We start from the raw sequence: 16,042 nt of genomic DNA, 5'->3' as shown, positions 1-16,042 counted from the left end.
AATTATTCTCAATCCTTTACCATGTGACACCTTTGACCAATTCACACGTACATCAAGTATTAATATGATAATTGAAGCTAAGAAATTCTATAAAGAGGCTTATATTTGTAGATTCAAACGGGATGAAGGATTAGATAGTCATTATATTTTGGTAATATTAAAAATCTTTTATTTTATTTTATTTTATTTTATTTTGTTTTATTTGGAATAAAGGCTATTAAAACGTAAGATAAGGGGTTTTTAAGCCAACTTGTTAAGGATTGACTAGAGGGTTTGTATTTCAAATCTGCTTGGTTACAATCCATAATAGGAATTGGGAATCGAGAAATGTATGTAGTAGGCATTATTCAACTCAGTTTGAACATCTTAGGTATGTTAAGTAAATGCTCCTTAAAATTAGACATTAAATTATTCTATTTGGTACAAGATAATAGTAGATTTTGTAAATTGAAAGACATTTGAGAGTGCCCTATACTCTATAGTTTCGTAGAAATGTTGGTTTTTTTCAAGAAATGCTCGAAAAACAGAATACTTTCTACTTTGGAGAATCAATTCTTGAAAAATAAATTTTAAAAGACTCTTTATTTAAAAAAATTTTAAAATAGAGAGTATTTTGATTCTCTAGTGTGTTCTTACTTTATATGAGTATTTCTAAGAAATTCTCTAAACGCATGCTACTCTCTACTTTAGAAAGATAATACTTAAAAACAAATTCAAAGACCATCTCTATTTCAACTTTTTAAAATTGAGAGTGTTTGATTCTCCAAATTAAAAGAGCCAAATACATTATTTATTCTTAATTTATAATAATTGCATTAAATATGCTACCAATTTCAATATTCACTTCTTAAAATTTTCAAATCATATTTTTATTATAATATGTTAAATTAATATGAGAACAAGTCAATGAATGTTTCTTGAGCAAAATAAAATCTATAGTCAAAATAGAAAAAAATTATTGAAGTGTTTACTCTTTAAATTTAAAAATGTTCTCATAAATAATTAACACTCTTCAAAATAGTATTACCACTACCTTTTTTCATTTTGATTTTAAAATTATATATATCAAATTTTCAATTGATCAAACTTTAATTTTAATTGCACAATTTTTATCAATTTTTCAGTCATATATTTCATCAATTTTAATCAAAATTTGCTAAAACTTTTATCATAAATTTTGTCAAATAATCCCTTAATTTTTCTTGAGCAAAATAAAATCTATAGTCAAAATAGAAAAAAATTATTGAAGTGTTTACTCTTTAAATTTAAAAATGTTCTCATAAATAATTAACACTCTTCAAAATAGTATTACCACTACCTTTTTTCATTTTGATTTTAAAATTATATATATCAAATTTTCAATTGATCAAACTTTAATTTTAATTGCACAATTTTTATCAATTTTTCAGTCATATATTTCATCAATTTTAATCAAAATTTGCTAAAACTTTTATCATAAATTTTGTCAAATAATCCCTTAATTTGGATACAAAAAAATGACAAGCCTAATCCCGTTTATACCAAAAAGAATGCCCAAACTCCTTTTACAATTTATTTCCTCCCAAAAAAAGAAAAAGAAAAAAAAAGAGGAAATATATAAAAAAAATAAAATTATCTTCTCCTTTCCCCTGGAAAATATTCATCTAACGAACAACAATCGGACTTCTTACACTGTGAATTCGATCACTCCATGTGTACGAACCAAATGCATAATCATCTTTTGTAACCCCATTTTCTGGTTTAATTGTAATGGTGAAGGTCTTCCTTTCCCCTGGACGCACAAAATTCAATGTGGTTGGAGAAATTTTTACTGAATACCCAACTGGGGTTTCGATACTCAGATTATATACACTTCCTTCGGCACCGACATTGGTCACCGTTCTGTACACCAAAACCTCGCCGTTGATGAAGGAGGCTGTAACTGTTGGATAGTTCAGATTACTTGGCGACGTAAATTTCTTTGGACAAGTAAATGATGGATCCACATTTTTTACAGTGTTGTTATAGTTGCAAAGAAAAAGAAGATAGTCAGTGTAATTTGAGTCGTAAACCAGGCCTGGATCTATTGCTTTTGCGGGTTGGAAGTGCCCCGAGCCATAATGGAAGGGAGTTGCTGGATTTTCATTGGCGTCGGTTATCGGGGTGCCGACGTTGTTGGTTTGAGTGCTGGTGGTCATCAGGGCTGATCTTATGGCGGCGCTGCTCCAATCTGGATGCGCTGCCTTGATCAGGGCGGCTGCTGCCGCTACGTGAGGGCAAGACATGGAAGTCCCTGAGAGAACGTTGTATTTCACCACCCGGTTATCTGAGAATAGTCTTGTGGGAGAGCTTGCCTCGCTCCATGCTGCCAAGATATTTAGCCCTGGCGCGGTTATATCGGGCTGTAAATCAGTAGCAGCCATCAATCATTGTACGTGTAGAAAACAATTTAACACTAACAACTTAAATTTTTAGATGAAGCGAATAAAAGAGTACTAAATACCTTTAGAATGTTGGGTTCAAGGCTATTTGGACCTGTAGAGGAGAAGGCGGCCATGAATGGTGACTGTTTACTACCCAAAACAGTTCTCGCTAGAACTATTCTTGCGGTTGGATTTTTGTTGGTTCTTATGTAATTGAGAATAGTGGCTGAATCATTTGAAAATATGGCAGTTCCAGGAAGTACATGAGCATCAACTGATACTCCAATTCCATCCACAGGATTCTGCAAAATGAACCCTGCGCCGCCTGCTCTTTTCACCTCCATACCTTTTTCTACATTAGTTGAATTTCCCCTCAAGCACAAAACTATTTTTCCCTGCACAATTTCTTGTGAAAGAGTTCCAGAAAGGCATAACCTGGAAAAGATCAGGTGCAAAAGGGTCAAGAAATTTTCCAGATGACTTGTTTGGTAAGGTGGAGTACCATGAATCGAATGTGCTCCTTATAAATTATTATAATTACCCGGTGGTACCATTAGTTGTTGTTCCAGGGGCTTCTGCATCTCCAGCATAAACTAAAGGGCGCACAGTGTTTAACTTGTATGGCGTTACAGTTTGACCCTGGATCATATAACCATGTCAATAGATTTAAATTTCTCAAAACCAATGAAATTTGAAGGACCTGAAATCAAGAGTATAATGAAAGAGAATTTACTTCAATTTTCATTCCATTCCCCAGCAGAACAGGCGAGTTGAAAATCCGATCAATGCTACTGGCCCCCACCGTAAGTATCCAGGGCGCCACATTTATTACGGTTGATGGGGCCGGGCCCCAATTTCCAGCACTCGCCACCACTACAATATTTTTCTTGGCTGCGTGCAGTGCTCCCAGAGCAATCCCATCTTTTGTGTATTCGATATTCTGATATGGCGTGATCGAGATGCTTATTACATGGACACCATCAGCAATGGCATCATCAAAGGCTGCCAGCATATCCTCGTCAAAACATGTGCCCTCAAGTACCTTCGACTGACTGGGGATCGTCCAACATACTTTGTAAATTGCAAGTCGCGCAAGAAGAGCACCACCTTTGGCTGTGCCACTGGCAAAGCCGCCAAGAAGTGAGGTGTTGTGCACTTCACGGCCTGCCACGGTCGAAGCCGTGTGGGTCCCATGTCCTTCTCTGTCGCGTGCAGATCGATAATTTATTGTCTCATTCAATGGGCCGTAATATGCCTCGTAACCTTTTAAATAGTAGCGAGCTCCTATCAATTTTCTACAGAAGATTGATTTTAACATCAGACGCTAATAATATTTTGTTCATCGTAATTAAAATATATGTCATGGAAAATTAAAATTAATTTACCTGTTGCAGTGAGATGAGTTAAAAGCTACTCCAGATTCGCAGATTCCTTTCCATGAACTCGGAATGGGTTCCATTCCGTCATCACTAAAACTCTCTGACTCTGGCCATACTCCTGCTCAATGAAGTTGCATTATTAGAATCTTACTTTTACTGATAAAGTTGTTAATTCTGTCTAAAACCATCAAAACTTTGTAGTTTCATGACTTGTTCACTAATGTGGAATATATTGTCTTTGATGGTATTAAAGAACAATAAAAAGCTAAAATTTTGTTTGTTGTACTGTCTAGTAACATCCCCTGGTGCATACCAAACATACCCTTAGGGTCGGAGGATCTTGTCTGGTTAAGCACAATATTTTCAAACATGCAAGCCTCAAAAGCAATCAAACTACAATGTATTTGGGTACAATTTAACACTTAATTTTCAAGGACGGAGAGGGTTCCTGGAGCAATTTAGAGGTAGATATTCAAAATTGATACGTAATAAGAAATCAAAGAACTAGTCCGGACTAGCAGCACAAGGCCACTCACTGAAGAACGGAAACAATTGCAAGATTTCCTTAGCTCTGATACTATGAAAGCAAATTAGGACACAAAATGTAATTATTCCGAGACATTGAGTCAGTAATTTAAGGATTAATGATTGAAGTAATTTATTTAATTCATATTTTGACAGCCTAGGAACAGTAATATCAAAAAACTGGTTCCAGGGACTTGTACTAACCAGTGTCCAGGACGCCGACTATAATATCTTTTCCATAATTTGCTTTCTTCAGTATTTCTTCATCTCCAATTCCGCCGATATTGCCTGAATATCCACTTTTGAGCAGGTTCGTGAAATCCCATGATCTTGTAGTTTGAATCCTATACTTCATGGGGTGGCTTTTGAATACTGAAACCACTCCGTCCATTTCTGTAGAGAGATAAAGGCCCAAAATTTAAATTAACGAACTACAATCAACACTTTAATTTTGATATAATACATTTAAATTAATTACCAGATAGCTTTTGAGCTTCTTCTCCTGTGAGAAATGCTGAGAAACCATTGATAACATTCTTATAACTGTACACCAGTGAAGCTTTTGCGTCTTCTGTTGAACTTTTTACAGATGTTAGGTACGAGACATGCTTGTCTTCAGTCTGGAGTAACGTTCTCTTTTCTTCGTGTTCTCCCATGTAAACTATGTATACCTGTGGCATCGGGGAGTTATTCATATCAAAACCACATTCAAATGAAAGCGAAGATTTAGCAAACAATTTAATGACACAAAACCTGGCGCTTTGCAAACGAAACCGAGACACGAAGAATAATCAGAACTATTAATAATGTACTGACGGGGACCTTCATAATTCTAGGACAAGTTTATTGTCTAGCAAAACTTGAGATTAATGAATATGATTTGGGCTAATTTATAGTAGTCCCAGTATGAAGTTTGTTATAAAAATATAAAGAGAGTGATTCTAGGAGAAATTTTCAGAATTTGAAGAAATCACTAATCATGGATGGCCTTTTTAAATTAAAACCAGACAAATTCCAAGCATTAAGCTGTTGAAAAGTCATAGTTTATTTGAATTTTCTGGGAAAGAGTCTAGAATTTGTTTGAATAATTCATTTGGTATGTATCTACCGCTGCTGGTCAAAGATTACTCTGTACTGCAAGTAATTTTAAACAAATATTCTGAACAAGTCAGTTTGGAAAGTTCGCAATTTGAAAATAAATTAATGAAAGAAGTTTCCAATTGTGATTTTCAATTTGAGTGTCAAGTCTTGAATTAGAAAAGGGATTCTATACATAGAATATGTTTCTAGATTAATTAATGCATTGTTTTTAATCCTACTTTCAGACTCTTGATTGCAGAAATTCATATTTGGTTTAAAAAATACGGGGTAATGATCAAGATGAATTTTGATCAGGGTAAAAGTCATTTAGTTACTACTTCACTTTGATTTTATTTTTCGAGCCAAGGCTAGAAAAGTATCAGCACATCGATCGAAGGCTGGTTGATTAGGACAAGAATAAACATTTATGCGTCCCTTTATTTCATTTAACATGTCAAACACGTGTAATTAGAATTGTAGAATTACAATCCTTGTAAATTAACACAAGCATGCATGCGAACCCAACATTTTATGATGTAAATTCCAATTTTATAGCAACGATCTTTTTGCAATTGCACAATGTTTGGGCTGTGATGCCGAAAAGCTATTACATCCCATTTCGTATTAATCAAAGGTGAATACTATTTATTCAAAGTCAAAGTCATATAAGGACTTTAATGAAGTAAATCATTTTAGTGTGACTTGAATCGACAAAATTATTTTTGGGAGTTTATTTTACAAATTGACAACTTTTAAAGGTTTAAGATGGATAAAATTTAATTTTGAGGATTTACTTTTCTATTAATGGAAGTTGACTAACTAAATATTATATCTAATTGAAGAAGAGGGACTTCCATTGTAAAAATGGGTTAGAGGAGTACCAATGGCAAGTTATTAACTGATATATTATTTTTTTACTTATGATACATACACACAAGTGAAAGAGAGCTGGACGGGTGGGATGTTAACTAATATCCATTTCTCCTATGATATAAGAGAGAGAGAGAGAGAGAGAGAGAGAGAGAGAGAGAGAGCTGGAAAGGGCAGAAGCAAGGAAAACAAACGAGAGAGAGGAAGAAAAAGGAGAAAGAAAAGAAAGAGAAAAGAGGAAAGAAAGAGGGAAAAAAGGAAATTTCGACAAGGTGATTTAAAAATAAGTGATTTCTACTATTAAACTTGAATNCCATTGTCCGCGTTCTATACTACACTGAGGGGTCGACTGGGGATGAAGGGGTTGTGACTATGTATATATAGTTCACTGAAGGGGCTTGACCGTATTCTAAAATTGATTGTTAGAGGTCTTTGAAACCCGCTTTCGTTCACGGAGGGGACCAAAGGCTCATGGCCAAAGTGCTTGGCCCGATGGATGGATTTCAAATTTTAGTTAGAGGATACATTTTTTGTGGATCACATGTGATGTGATGAGATGGTGAAATAGACATTAGTTGATGACTATATCGTGATTAAGAGACGATATTTACAGTATTATGAGAATGTCTTACTTTTTGTTTATAATTATATGAAGCTATCATGTGAAATATTAAATGATATGAACTTGATGTTTGATAAAAATGTTTAAAGGAGAAAGTATGATTATTTTTGAACTATTCCACTCACTGAACTGTCAACTCATATTTTTCTAAAATTATTCTTCCAGGTAATATTGGTCCATGATAGCTTGAGGAGTCTGGTGATTTTAAAGTTAGAGCCACACGACATATTGAATTATATGAGTCAATTTGATAAACCACGAAGTAAATTTTGGGCCCATCGCACTATGTCTTTATAAACATTTGATTTTGTTGCATTTTTGAAATAACTCATAGTCAGTTTTAGTGATAGATTTGACATCTAGTCAGCATCTATCATCGGCGCATGTCACGTTTCGGGTCCATTAGGGTGATTTGGGCTCGATCCATCGATACTACACCATTAACCATTATCCAATTACTCAAGTGACCTATTGACCCGAGCCCAATACGCGTGCCATGTGTGCTGCTCAAGACCATTGATCATCTCCTGAAATTAATGGTACTACCCTCTTGATATAAATGGGACTCCAGTAGGTGCCCTAGATGCGTCTTTCATTCTTGAGTTTGGTAGAACCCTTTGGATTCTCTCTAAGTCGTTTGATTTTCCTTCGTGTTCTTCATTCTCTTTTTTGGAACTTCTAGTTTCAGATTTTAGGTGTAAAATTGTTTAGTATTTGTGATCGATATAGTGAAGGAAATCGTTGACGTCTATGTGGTGTTATTTTCATCTGTTGAAGTAGCTGTTATTCGTGTATTAAGGGTTAAGGTTTGGGTCTTATACTTGAACAAACGGTACAATGATCTCAGCCCTAAGTTTTTCCAAAATCCTTGATGTAAATGATCGATTCTGGGTTGTGAATCTGAAAAAGAACTTTATATTTTTGTTGTTCTTGGTTATTTGTTTTCTTGAACTAACATCAGTATCAGAGCCACTTGGTGGTTGTTCGTGTTCCTTGAGTTATGGTTTGTTTGTGAAAAATCAATTTTCACAACCAGATCTGAGAAGTCCTGGATTCTTTTTTCCTTTTTTTGTTTTGGAACCCTAGATCCATTAAACAATAGATACAATGTCATAGTTAATACTTCGTGTTTTACGTGAAATCGAACTAACACTGTCTTCTTAGTGATTTACAGGGTTGAGTCCTGGAAGTTCTTGGGCAGATCTGTTGGTATTGTCAGAACTTCATGTGGATTATTAGTTAAAATCAAGGATCGCTTCTCTGGTTACTTCGTTACATTACTATTTTTCAATTCTTTAACATATTGTCCAATGATTGTTATAACCTGAATCTTATTTGTGAATATCCTCATTATATTGACACTTGTTGCATTGTTATACCAATATATGTTAGGATATTCACGTTTATATTGATGTTTAAGTATTCAGTTAATATTCATCACTCTAGTTTCTTAGTTCTTTCTTCTAGTTTTAGTCTTCCAAATTGTGCCTTGACCTGGAGACTTGATCTTCACGGAATCCTGGTGAATTCTAGGATTTATTACTAGGAGATCATTATATTACCTATTCTTTTCTTGTCATTATTTGCAGTACTTAGTGCTCTTTCTTTCTTTGTTGTTTCTTGAAATTAATCATCTCTGTGTATATTGGTGTAATTTCTTTTATACTGTTTGAACCTTCTTTTATACTGTTTGAACCATTTCTTTGTGTGGGGATATCCAATTTTATATTGAACATTGAACTTCAAAACCATTTTCTTGTGTTGATTAAAAACTTCCAATGTTAACTTCTACTTTTAAGCTTGGGGGTTTTTATATTTGGCAACAAAAAATGAAGGGAGTCCTTGTTCAACATAAAGTTTCGAAAGCAATAACACAAAAATTCCCTATTACAATGTTTGCTGACCAAATTGCTGAAGCTGATGAACTTGCTTATTCCTCAATAATTTTCATCTATTTGATCAAGTATTAAGAAAGGTGGGAGAACAAGATGATTCTAAGGCTTTATAGGAAAAGTTAGAAAAACTTTACCTAGTGAAATCATTGCCTAATAAATTGTTCCCGTTGGAGAAGTTTTTTAGTTTTACCACTAGAGCTTTAGAAGACAATCTTGATATCTTTAATAAATTGGTGCAAGACATAACTAATGCTGGTGAGAATGTGTCTGAGGAATACCAAGCTGTCATTCTTCTTAATGCTATACTTGAAATGTATAAAGAATTTAAGAGTGCTATTAAATATGGTAGAGATACCTTGACACTAGATGTGTTGTCAATTCCTTAAGAAACAAAGAAATGGAACTCAAAGCTGAAAAACATAATAGAGACTCTGAAAGCCTATTTGCTAGAGAAGTCAGTGTAATCAAGGTTATCAAGCTAATAATAATAACCCAAAAAGGAAGAGTAAAGGTAGACATAGGACAAAGTCTAGAACTGAAAATAGGAGATGCTATGGGTGTGGCAAAACTGGACATTATATAAAAAATTGTGTGAGGAAAAATGGTGAACAGAGAGAGAAGAGTGTAGATGAGGAAAATATAGTAGAGCTAATGGAAGAAAAAACCGTTGATGTTTATGTAGTCACAAATTCCACTCCAAACTTGAACATTATAGATTTTTCAGAGAATAATGATCAGAATTAAGAGTGGATTATGCACTTAGCGTGCAATTTTCACATGACCTCTAAAGATATAAATGGTGATGAGTTTGTGATGAGAAATAATGTTGCTTGCAGGGTTGTGGGGATTGGCAATGTAACTTTACAGTATGAAAATGGATATATCTTTACTCTAGAACAGGGACGGATGCAGATATTGAAGTAGGGGGATACAATCAAATTTACAAAAAAGTTGTGAAGAATTTTTCATTGAAAAATTTATATCCAAAGAAATATAGCCCATGTAATTTTACATGGGTATGACTTATTTGATTGTAAAATTTCAAAAAAAATTAATGTTATATCCCATATAAAATTTTTTAATAAAATGATATAAATTATATTGAAAATTTGTATCACCAAAAATAATAATAATTTAAATTTTTTAAAGAAAATACAAGTTTTACGTCTCATTTTAATAAGCACATTTGATATATTTTTAACTATTTTCGATATCTATTTGGATCATTCAGTATACTTACGATGTAGTTCTCGAAATGAGTTTCAAGATGACATAGACACTTTGTGAATTCAACTAGCATATGATCGTCGAAAATTTTTTAAAGTTTGCATGTTCTCAAAATTCTTAAAATAATAGTTTGGAATGACCTACTTTGACAAGCTATAACATTCGCTATGGTTGACCGTTTCAAGCACCATTAACAATGTAGAAAACTAAGTAGTGAACACTTCGAAATGATATTAAAAGTGCAAAATTTCAGTTTCATTTGATATCTCATAATAAGTTCTAAAATTGAGACAAAAACATAAAAATTTGAAAAAAAAAAAAAAAAACACCGAAGTTGGGGGCACATGACCCCCATGCCCACCCCTGTGTTCGTTCTTGCTCTAGAAAGAGTAAGATATGTTCCTGATTTAAACATAAATTTGATTTAAATGGGTGGCCTAGATGACATAGGCCTCCAAACCAGGCTTGGAAATGGCATGCTAAAAGCTATCAAAGGGACCCTTGTCATTTTCAAGGGTACTAAGAGAAATGTGTCTATGTCATTAGAGCTGAAGTTGTTACAAGTTATGCTGTTGAGTCTTCCAATGCAAAGATTGATGCCATCTTAAAATGGCAAAACAGGTTAGAACATGTTAGTGAGAAGGGCCTGCATATTTTGAACAAAAAAGATGCGTTTAAAAAGGATATTATGCACCCGTTTGGCCTCTATTATTTTTTATTATAATGGGGAGAATAGTTTTTTTTTTTAAAGGATTCTTGTAAAATAATGAAAATTTTCAATTTACGTGTAATATTATTTATTGAAGATTGTGTGGTTGAAAATAGGAGAGAGAAAAATTTAAATTAATTTGATGAGATTTAATGGGGGCCAAACGAGGGTTATTTCTAAAATTCCTTTTTGTGAGTATTACACTTTACGAAAACCGCATAAACTCCATTTCAATACTGGAAACCAAATCTATGTTGGAATATATTCATTTTGACTTGTGGGGTCTCTCATCTACCATCAGTCAAGGTGGAAACAAGTATTTCTTATCATTGATTGATGATTTTTCTATAAGGGTTTGGGTAATAAGATTGAAACAAAAATCTGAGACATTTGAAAAATTTAAAGGCTGGAAGATACTGATTGAAAATCAAACTGGTAAAAAGATAAAAACCTTGAGAATTGATAATTGGTTAAAATTTTGCAATGCTGATTTTGATCATTTTTGCAAAATCAATGGGATACTTAGGCATAAAACTGTGCCATATACCCCTCAACAGAATGGGATTGTTGAGAGGATGAACAAGATCATTTTAGATAACGTTAGGTACATGATGGTTAGTTCTTGAGTTCCTAAAGTGTTGTGAGGGGGAGGCTGTTATGACTATAGTATATATGATTAATAGAACACCCTCTAGTTCCATTGATGGCAAGTCACCTGAGGAACTATAGCCACCTCAGGATTTTTGGTTGTGCTACCCAGTGGTGGATCTAGGCTGTTGCGAGTTAAGGTGGCCTCTCTAGCTGGATTCGTCGGAAACGCTGGAGATTTTTTTTTTTATTGACAATAGATTCAATTTTTACATTATATTACTTGTAACTCAATTCATTTTCAAACTTCTCTTGTAGCTTAGCTGATTAGAGCTTGCATGTGCATATTTGAAGTCTCAAGGTCGAATCACTTACCAATGAATTTGTTGTGACCGCTTGCAAGGGTTGTTGTAAACTTAACTATTACGACACTTCTTGAATTGTGTCACTAAATTTAACAAAATAATATTTGTTAGGTTTTAATTGTTTTAATGCAAAAACAATTGTAAAGATTCGAATCCACACTCTTCCTTCGAATTATATAAAATTTGACAACAATGTTATTTAATGAGTCCTATTTATTCTTATAACAGAATTGTATATGTTCAATTTGATCAAAATAATTATTTTATTTAAACTTTAGGCCTTGTTCAATTCCCTTTTTTGTCAAAATACATTTTTCTGTTCTTTTCATCTGCACATTTTTCAATAAAATAATATTACATGCAAATTCAAAGATTTCCTTTATTATTAGCCAAGCATTCTCCATCAAATCACTACTCCGAAAATGTATTTTTTTTTTTTTGTAAAAAATGAATATTAAATGGACTCTTAATATTTTATTGCGGCTAATGGTAAAGCTCAACTGCCGCCTATGCTGGCTCAAACTCCTAGATTCACCTTTAGCGCTGCCTACTCTCATCAAAATGTAGGCAAGCTGAAACCAAGTTCCCAAAACTGTGTATTTATGGGATATATTGAAGGTGGGAAAGTTTATTGATGATGGGCTAGACATTTTAAAGATTTTAAAATGATCACTAGCAAAAATGTGACTTTTAATGAGAGTGACATGCCATGTATGAGTGAGAAATATCAATGTGATGTTACTAGGCTGCAAATGGAGCCTTTGACTCCACATGAACATAAAGGCCTTGAGCAGGTTGATGAGGAAACCGAGAATGTTCCTGATCCTCATGAGGATATTAAGGAAAATATCCAAGAAGGTGGAGTAATGATAACCCATTAGAAGATTATTAGTTAACTAGGAATAGAGTTAGAAGAGAAATAAGAGAACCTGCTAGAATGAAATACTATCTATTCTTAGCTGTTTTGTCTTACCAGAATTTGTCCTTTACGGACCTAAATCCTATAAGGAGGCCGTGAGCTACCACCTATCAAAGAATTGGCAACAAGCTATGGGGGAAGAGATGGACTCCCTGTTAAAGAATAAAACCTGGATCCTAGTCCCTAAACCTAAGAATAAGTCCATAGTAGACTATAAATGGATATATAGCATAAAGGAAGGAAATATAGAGAATTGGCGAGTTAGGTTTAAAGTTAGACTTGTGACAAAGGGGTTTACTAAAAAACCTGGTATTAATTACATTGAAATTTTCTTAGCGGTTGTTAAATATACCACCATCAGAGTCATGGTTGCCCTAGTTACTCAATATGACCTTGAATTGAAACAAATAAATGTAAAAACAGCTTTCTTACGTGGAGATTTGGAATAATCAGTTTATATGAATCAACCACAGTTATTGATGTTAAGGAACTTGAACATGTTTGTTTGCTAAAAAGGTCTTTATATGAGCTTAAACAATCACCTAGACAATGGTACAATAGATTTCATAACTTTGTATCATTACTTAATTTCATAAGAAGTCCTTTTGATCATTGTCTTTATTTTAAAAGGAATGAAACTGGATCTATGATTGTTTACTTGCTCCTCTATATTGATGATATGTTGTTGATTGGCAAAACTATAAGTGATATTAAAGATATCAAAATGTCTTCGAGCTTTGAGTTAGAGATGAAAGATTTAGGTTATGCTAAAAGAAATTTTGGAATGGATATAAAAAGAAATAGGATAAAACAGATTTTATTTCTATCTCAGGCTTCTTACATAGAAAAGGTGTTATCTAAGTTTTCCATACATGAATCAGAATTTGTTTTTTTACCCATTGCCGTCACTTTAAACTCGGTAAGGACCAGTGTCTAGTTGATGAATATGATATTAAACAAATGGAAAAAGTGTCTTATGCTAATGCAGCTGGGTCTATAATATACACAATGATATGCACTCGACATGATATTGCACATGCAATTAGTACATTACGTAGATTCATGGCCAATCCTAGCCCTGAATATTGGACTGCTCTAAAGTGGTTATTAAGATACTTAAAGGAGTTATATGATTTGGGATTATATTTTAAATTCAGCAAAGAAGGTGTTGTTTTAAAGGGTTTTGTTGACTCTGATTATGCTAGGTATATGGACAATAGGAAATCAACAACTTCTTTTATGTTTACTCTATGTGGTACTTGTATAAGTTGGAAGTCCCAATTACAGTCTATTGTTGCCCTATCCACTACAGAAGTAGAATATATTGTTGTGACTGAAGCTATAAAAGAGCCTTTGTAGCTCAAAGGTTTGTTGTGTGAATTGCATGAACTCTCTAATCCAGTATTTGTTTATTCTGACGGCCAAAGTGCAATACATTTATGTAAAAATCCAATTTTTCATGAAAGGACAAAATATATAGATGTTATAATATACTTTATTAAAAATATAATTCAAAAGGATTCTATATCATTACAAAAGATTCCCACACAGTTTAATCCTGCAGATATGGGGACCAAGGTAATCCCTTTGAATAAGTTTAAATCATGTCTTCATATGTTGAACATTGATACTTGGTTACATTTGTGATTCTGCAGGTTGTTGGAAAGCTACTTGATGCTGGTGATCCTATGGATGGAAATTTGGATTATCTAGACATGTTCTATAAAATTGATCATTGGCATTAAGGTGGAAATTTTTTGGGTTGTGATGCCAGGGAGCCCAGCCCAAATAATCAGAGGTGGCGATGATGAAATATTTGGTTTTGACTCATTGATACTATACCATTAACCATTGCCCAATAACTCAAGTGACCCATTGACTCGAGCCCAATATGTGTGCCACGTGAGCTGCTCCAGGCCATTGATGATCTCCTGAAATCAACGGTGCTGCCTTCTTGATATAAATGGGACTCCAGTAGGTGCCCTAGACACATCTTTCATTCTTGAGTTTGGTAGAACCCTTTGGATTCTCTCTGAGTTGTTTGGTTTTCCTTTGTGTTCTTCATTCTCTTCTCTGGAACTTCTGGTTTCAAATTTTAAATGTAAAATTGTTGAGTCTTTGTGATTCTTGTAGTAAAGGAAACTGTTGATGTGTGTGTGGGGTCATTTTGGTATGTTGAAGTAGCTACTTTTCGTGTATTGAGGGTTAGGGTTTGGCTCTTATACTTGAACAGACGGGTACAATGATTTGAGCCCTAGGTTTTTCCAGATCCAATTTGGGAATGGCGAGGGACGGATAATTGAGATTACTAGGAGAGGGTGACTTTATAGGACATTTGAAGGAAGAATCAAGTTTCTTAACACCAATGCTGCAGAGGAAAAGAAGATAGTCGGTGTATGAAGCATCATACACGAGTCCAGGATCCGCTGCTTTCATTGGCTTGAAATGACCTGATCCGTATTGGAAAGGATCTGCTGGCTTGCCGGATGCGTCAGTTATTGGCTTGCCAAGATTGTTAATCAGTTCCGCTGCAGGGAGAAAATGTTCGAGAATATTGGAAAATAGATGCTACAAGTCCGAGAAAATGTTGGACAAAAGGCGTCAAAATACCTGAGGTCATTAGAGCAGATCTTATAGCAGCACTACTCCAACTTGGGTGTATGGCCTTCAGAAGTGCCGATGTTGCACCTATATGTGGGCAGGACATAGAAGTTCCTGATAGGATATTATATTTCACCACTCGATGATCTTGGTTTAGTTTCGTTGGAGATGAGGCTTCACTCCATGCAGCCAATATATTTAGTCCTGGAGCCGTAATATCCGGCTGTCAGGTAAGCCATCAAAGTTATTTATGTGCGTTTTACTCAATCAAGATCCTATTTTGCACTAGTTAGATATCAATTGGTATCTCTGCTTACCTTGAGAATGTGGGGTGAAATCCTGCTCGGACCTCTACTAGTGAAGAAAGCCATGAATGGTGCTGGTTTACTATCTAACTCTGTCGTAGCAGGTGCTATATAGGCCATTGGTGTTTTCGTAGAATTGATGTAGTGGAGAATTTTGAGAGCATACTCATAATTGACAGCAGCGGCTGGAAGAAAATGAGCACTAGCTACTATTTCAGCTCCATTTGCTTTACTATTTCCCAGGATGAAACCAATCCCTCCAGCCCTTTTCACTTCCCAACCTTTTCCCTCTCTTGTTCCATTTCCTCTTAAACATAATACAATCTTCCCCTTTGCTGCCTTGGGCGAAAGTGAGCCAGGTAAACATTGCCTGCACATTATCAATGTTCAAAATTCATTACACACACAAATAAAGAGAAAGACAGACGGAGATAGAGGGAAAACGAACCCTGAGATATCTTTTGACACATCAGGATTTACTATCTGTGCTGCATAAACTAGTGGGTACATCTTTTTTTCCAGCTTATATGGAGTCACTGATTGTCCCTGAGAATA

At 34.4% G+C, this 16,042-nt stretch overlaps 2 protein-coding genes across 2 annotated transcripts in view; both read right to left on the bottom strand.

Annotated features, from left to right (window-relative positions):
* Positions 1 to 1,463: 1,463 nt before the first annotated feature.
* LOC111412835 (subtilisin-like protease SBT5.6) lies at positions 1,464 to 5,191 on the bottom strand. Its single transcript, XM_023043724.1, has 8 exons — positions 5,060 to 5,191; positions 4,785 to 4,977; positions 4,511 to 4,699; positions 3,788 to 3,899; positions 3,136 to 3,697; positions 2,944 to 3,041; positions 2,483 to 2,837; positions 1,464 to 2,381 (listed from the first exon to the last, which is right to left on the bottom strand). The coding sequence occupies exons 1-8, from the start codon at positions 5,132 to 5,134 to the stop codon at positions 1,644 to 1,646; spliced, it is 2,322 nt and encodes a 773-aa protein (XP_022899492.1). The 5' UTR covers positions 5,135 to 5,191; the 3' UTR covers positions 1,464 to 1,643.
* A 9,386-nt stretch (positions 5,192 to 14,577) lies between these two features.
* Positions 14,578 to 16,042, bottom strand: part of LOC111412658 (subtilisin-like protease SBT5.6) — an 11,403-nt gene continuing 9,938 nt past the window's right edge. The window contains exons 4-8 of the mRNA XM_023043586.1: positions 15,936 to 16,033; positions 15,500 to 15,857; positions 15,192 to 15,405; positions 14,807 to 15,109; positions 14,578 to 14,663 (exon numbers count right to left, since the gene is read on the bottom strand). Coding sequence (XP_022899354.1) covers positions 14,578 to 14,663; positions 14,807 to 15,109; positions 15,192 to 15,405; positions 15,500 to 15,857; positions 15,936 to 16,033 — 1,059 coding nt within the window. The remainder of the gene's footprint in view (positions 14,664 to 14,806; positions 15,110 to 15,191; positions 15,406 to 15,499; positions 15,858 to 15,935; positions 16,034 to 16,042) is intronic.

The sequence above is a fragment of the Olea europaea genome, chromosome 16, assembly GCF_002742605.1.
Source record: "Olea europaea var. sylvestris chromosome 16, O_europaea_v1, whole genome shotgun sequence".
Classification (NCBI taxonomy): Eukaryota; Viridiplantae; Streptophyta; class Magnoliopsida; order Lamiales; family Oleaceae; genus Olea; species Olea europaea.
The sequence above is the reverse complement of the archived record's forward strand: the minus strand, read 5'-3'. Positions and strand labels throughout refer to the sequence as shown.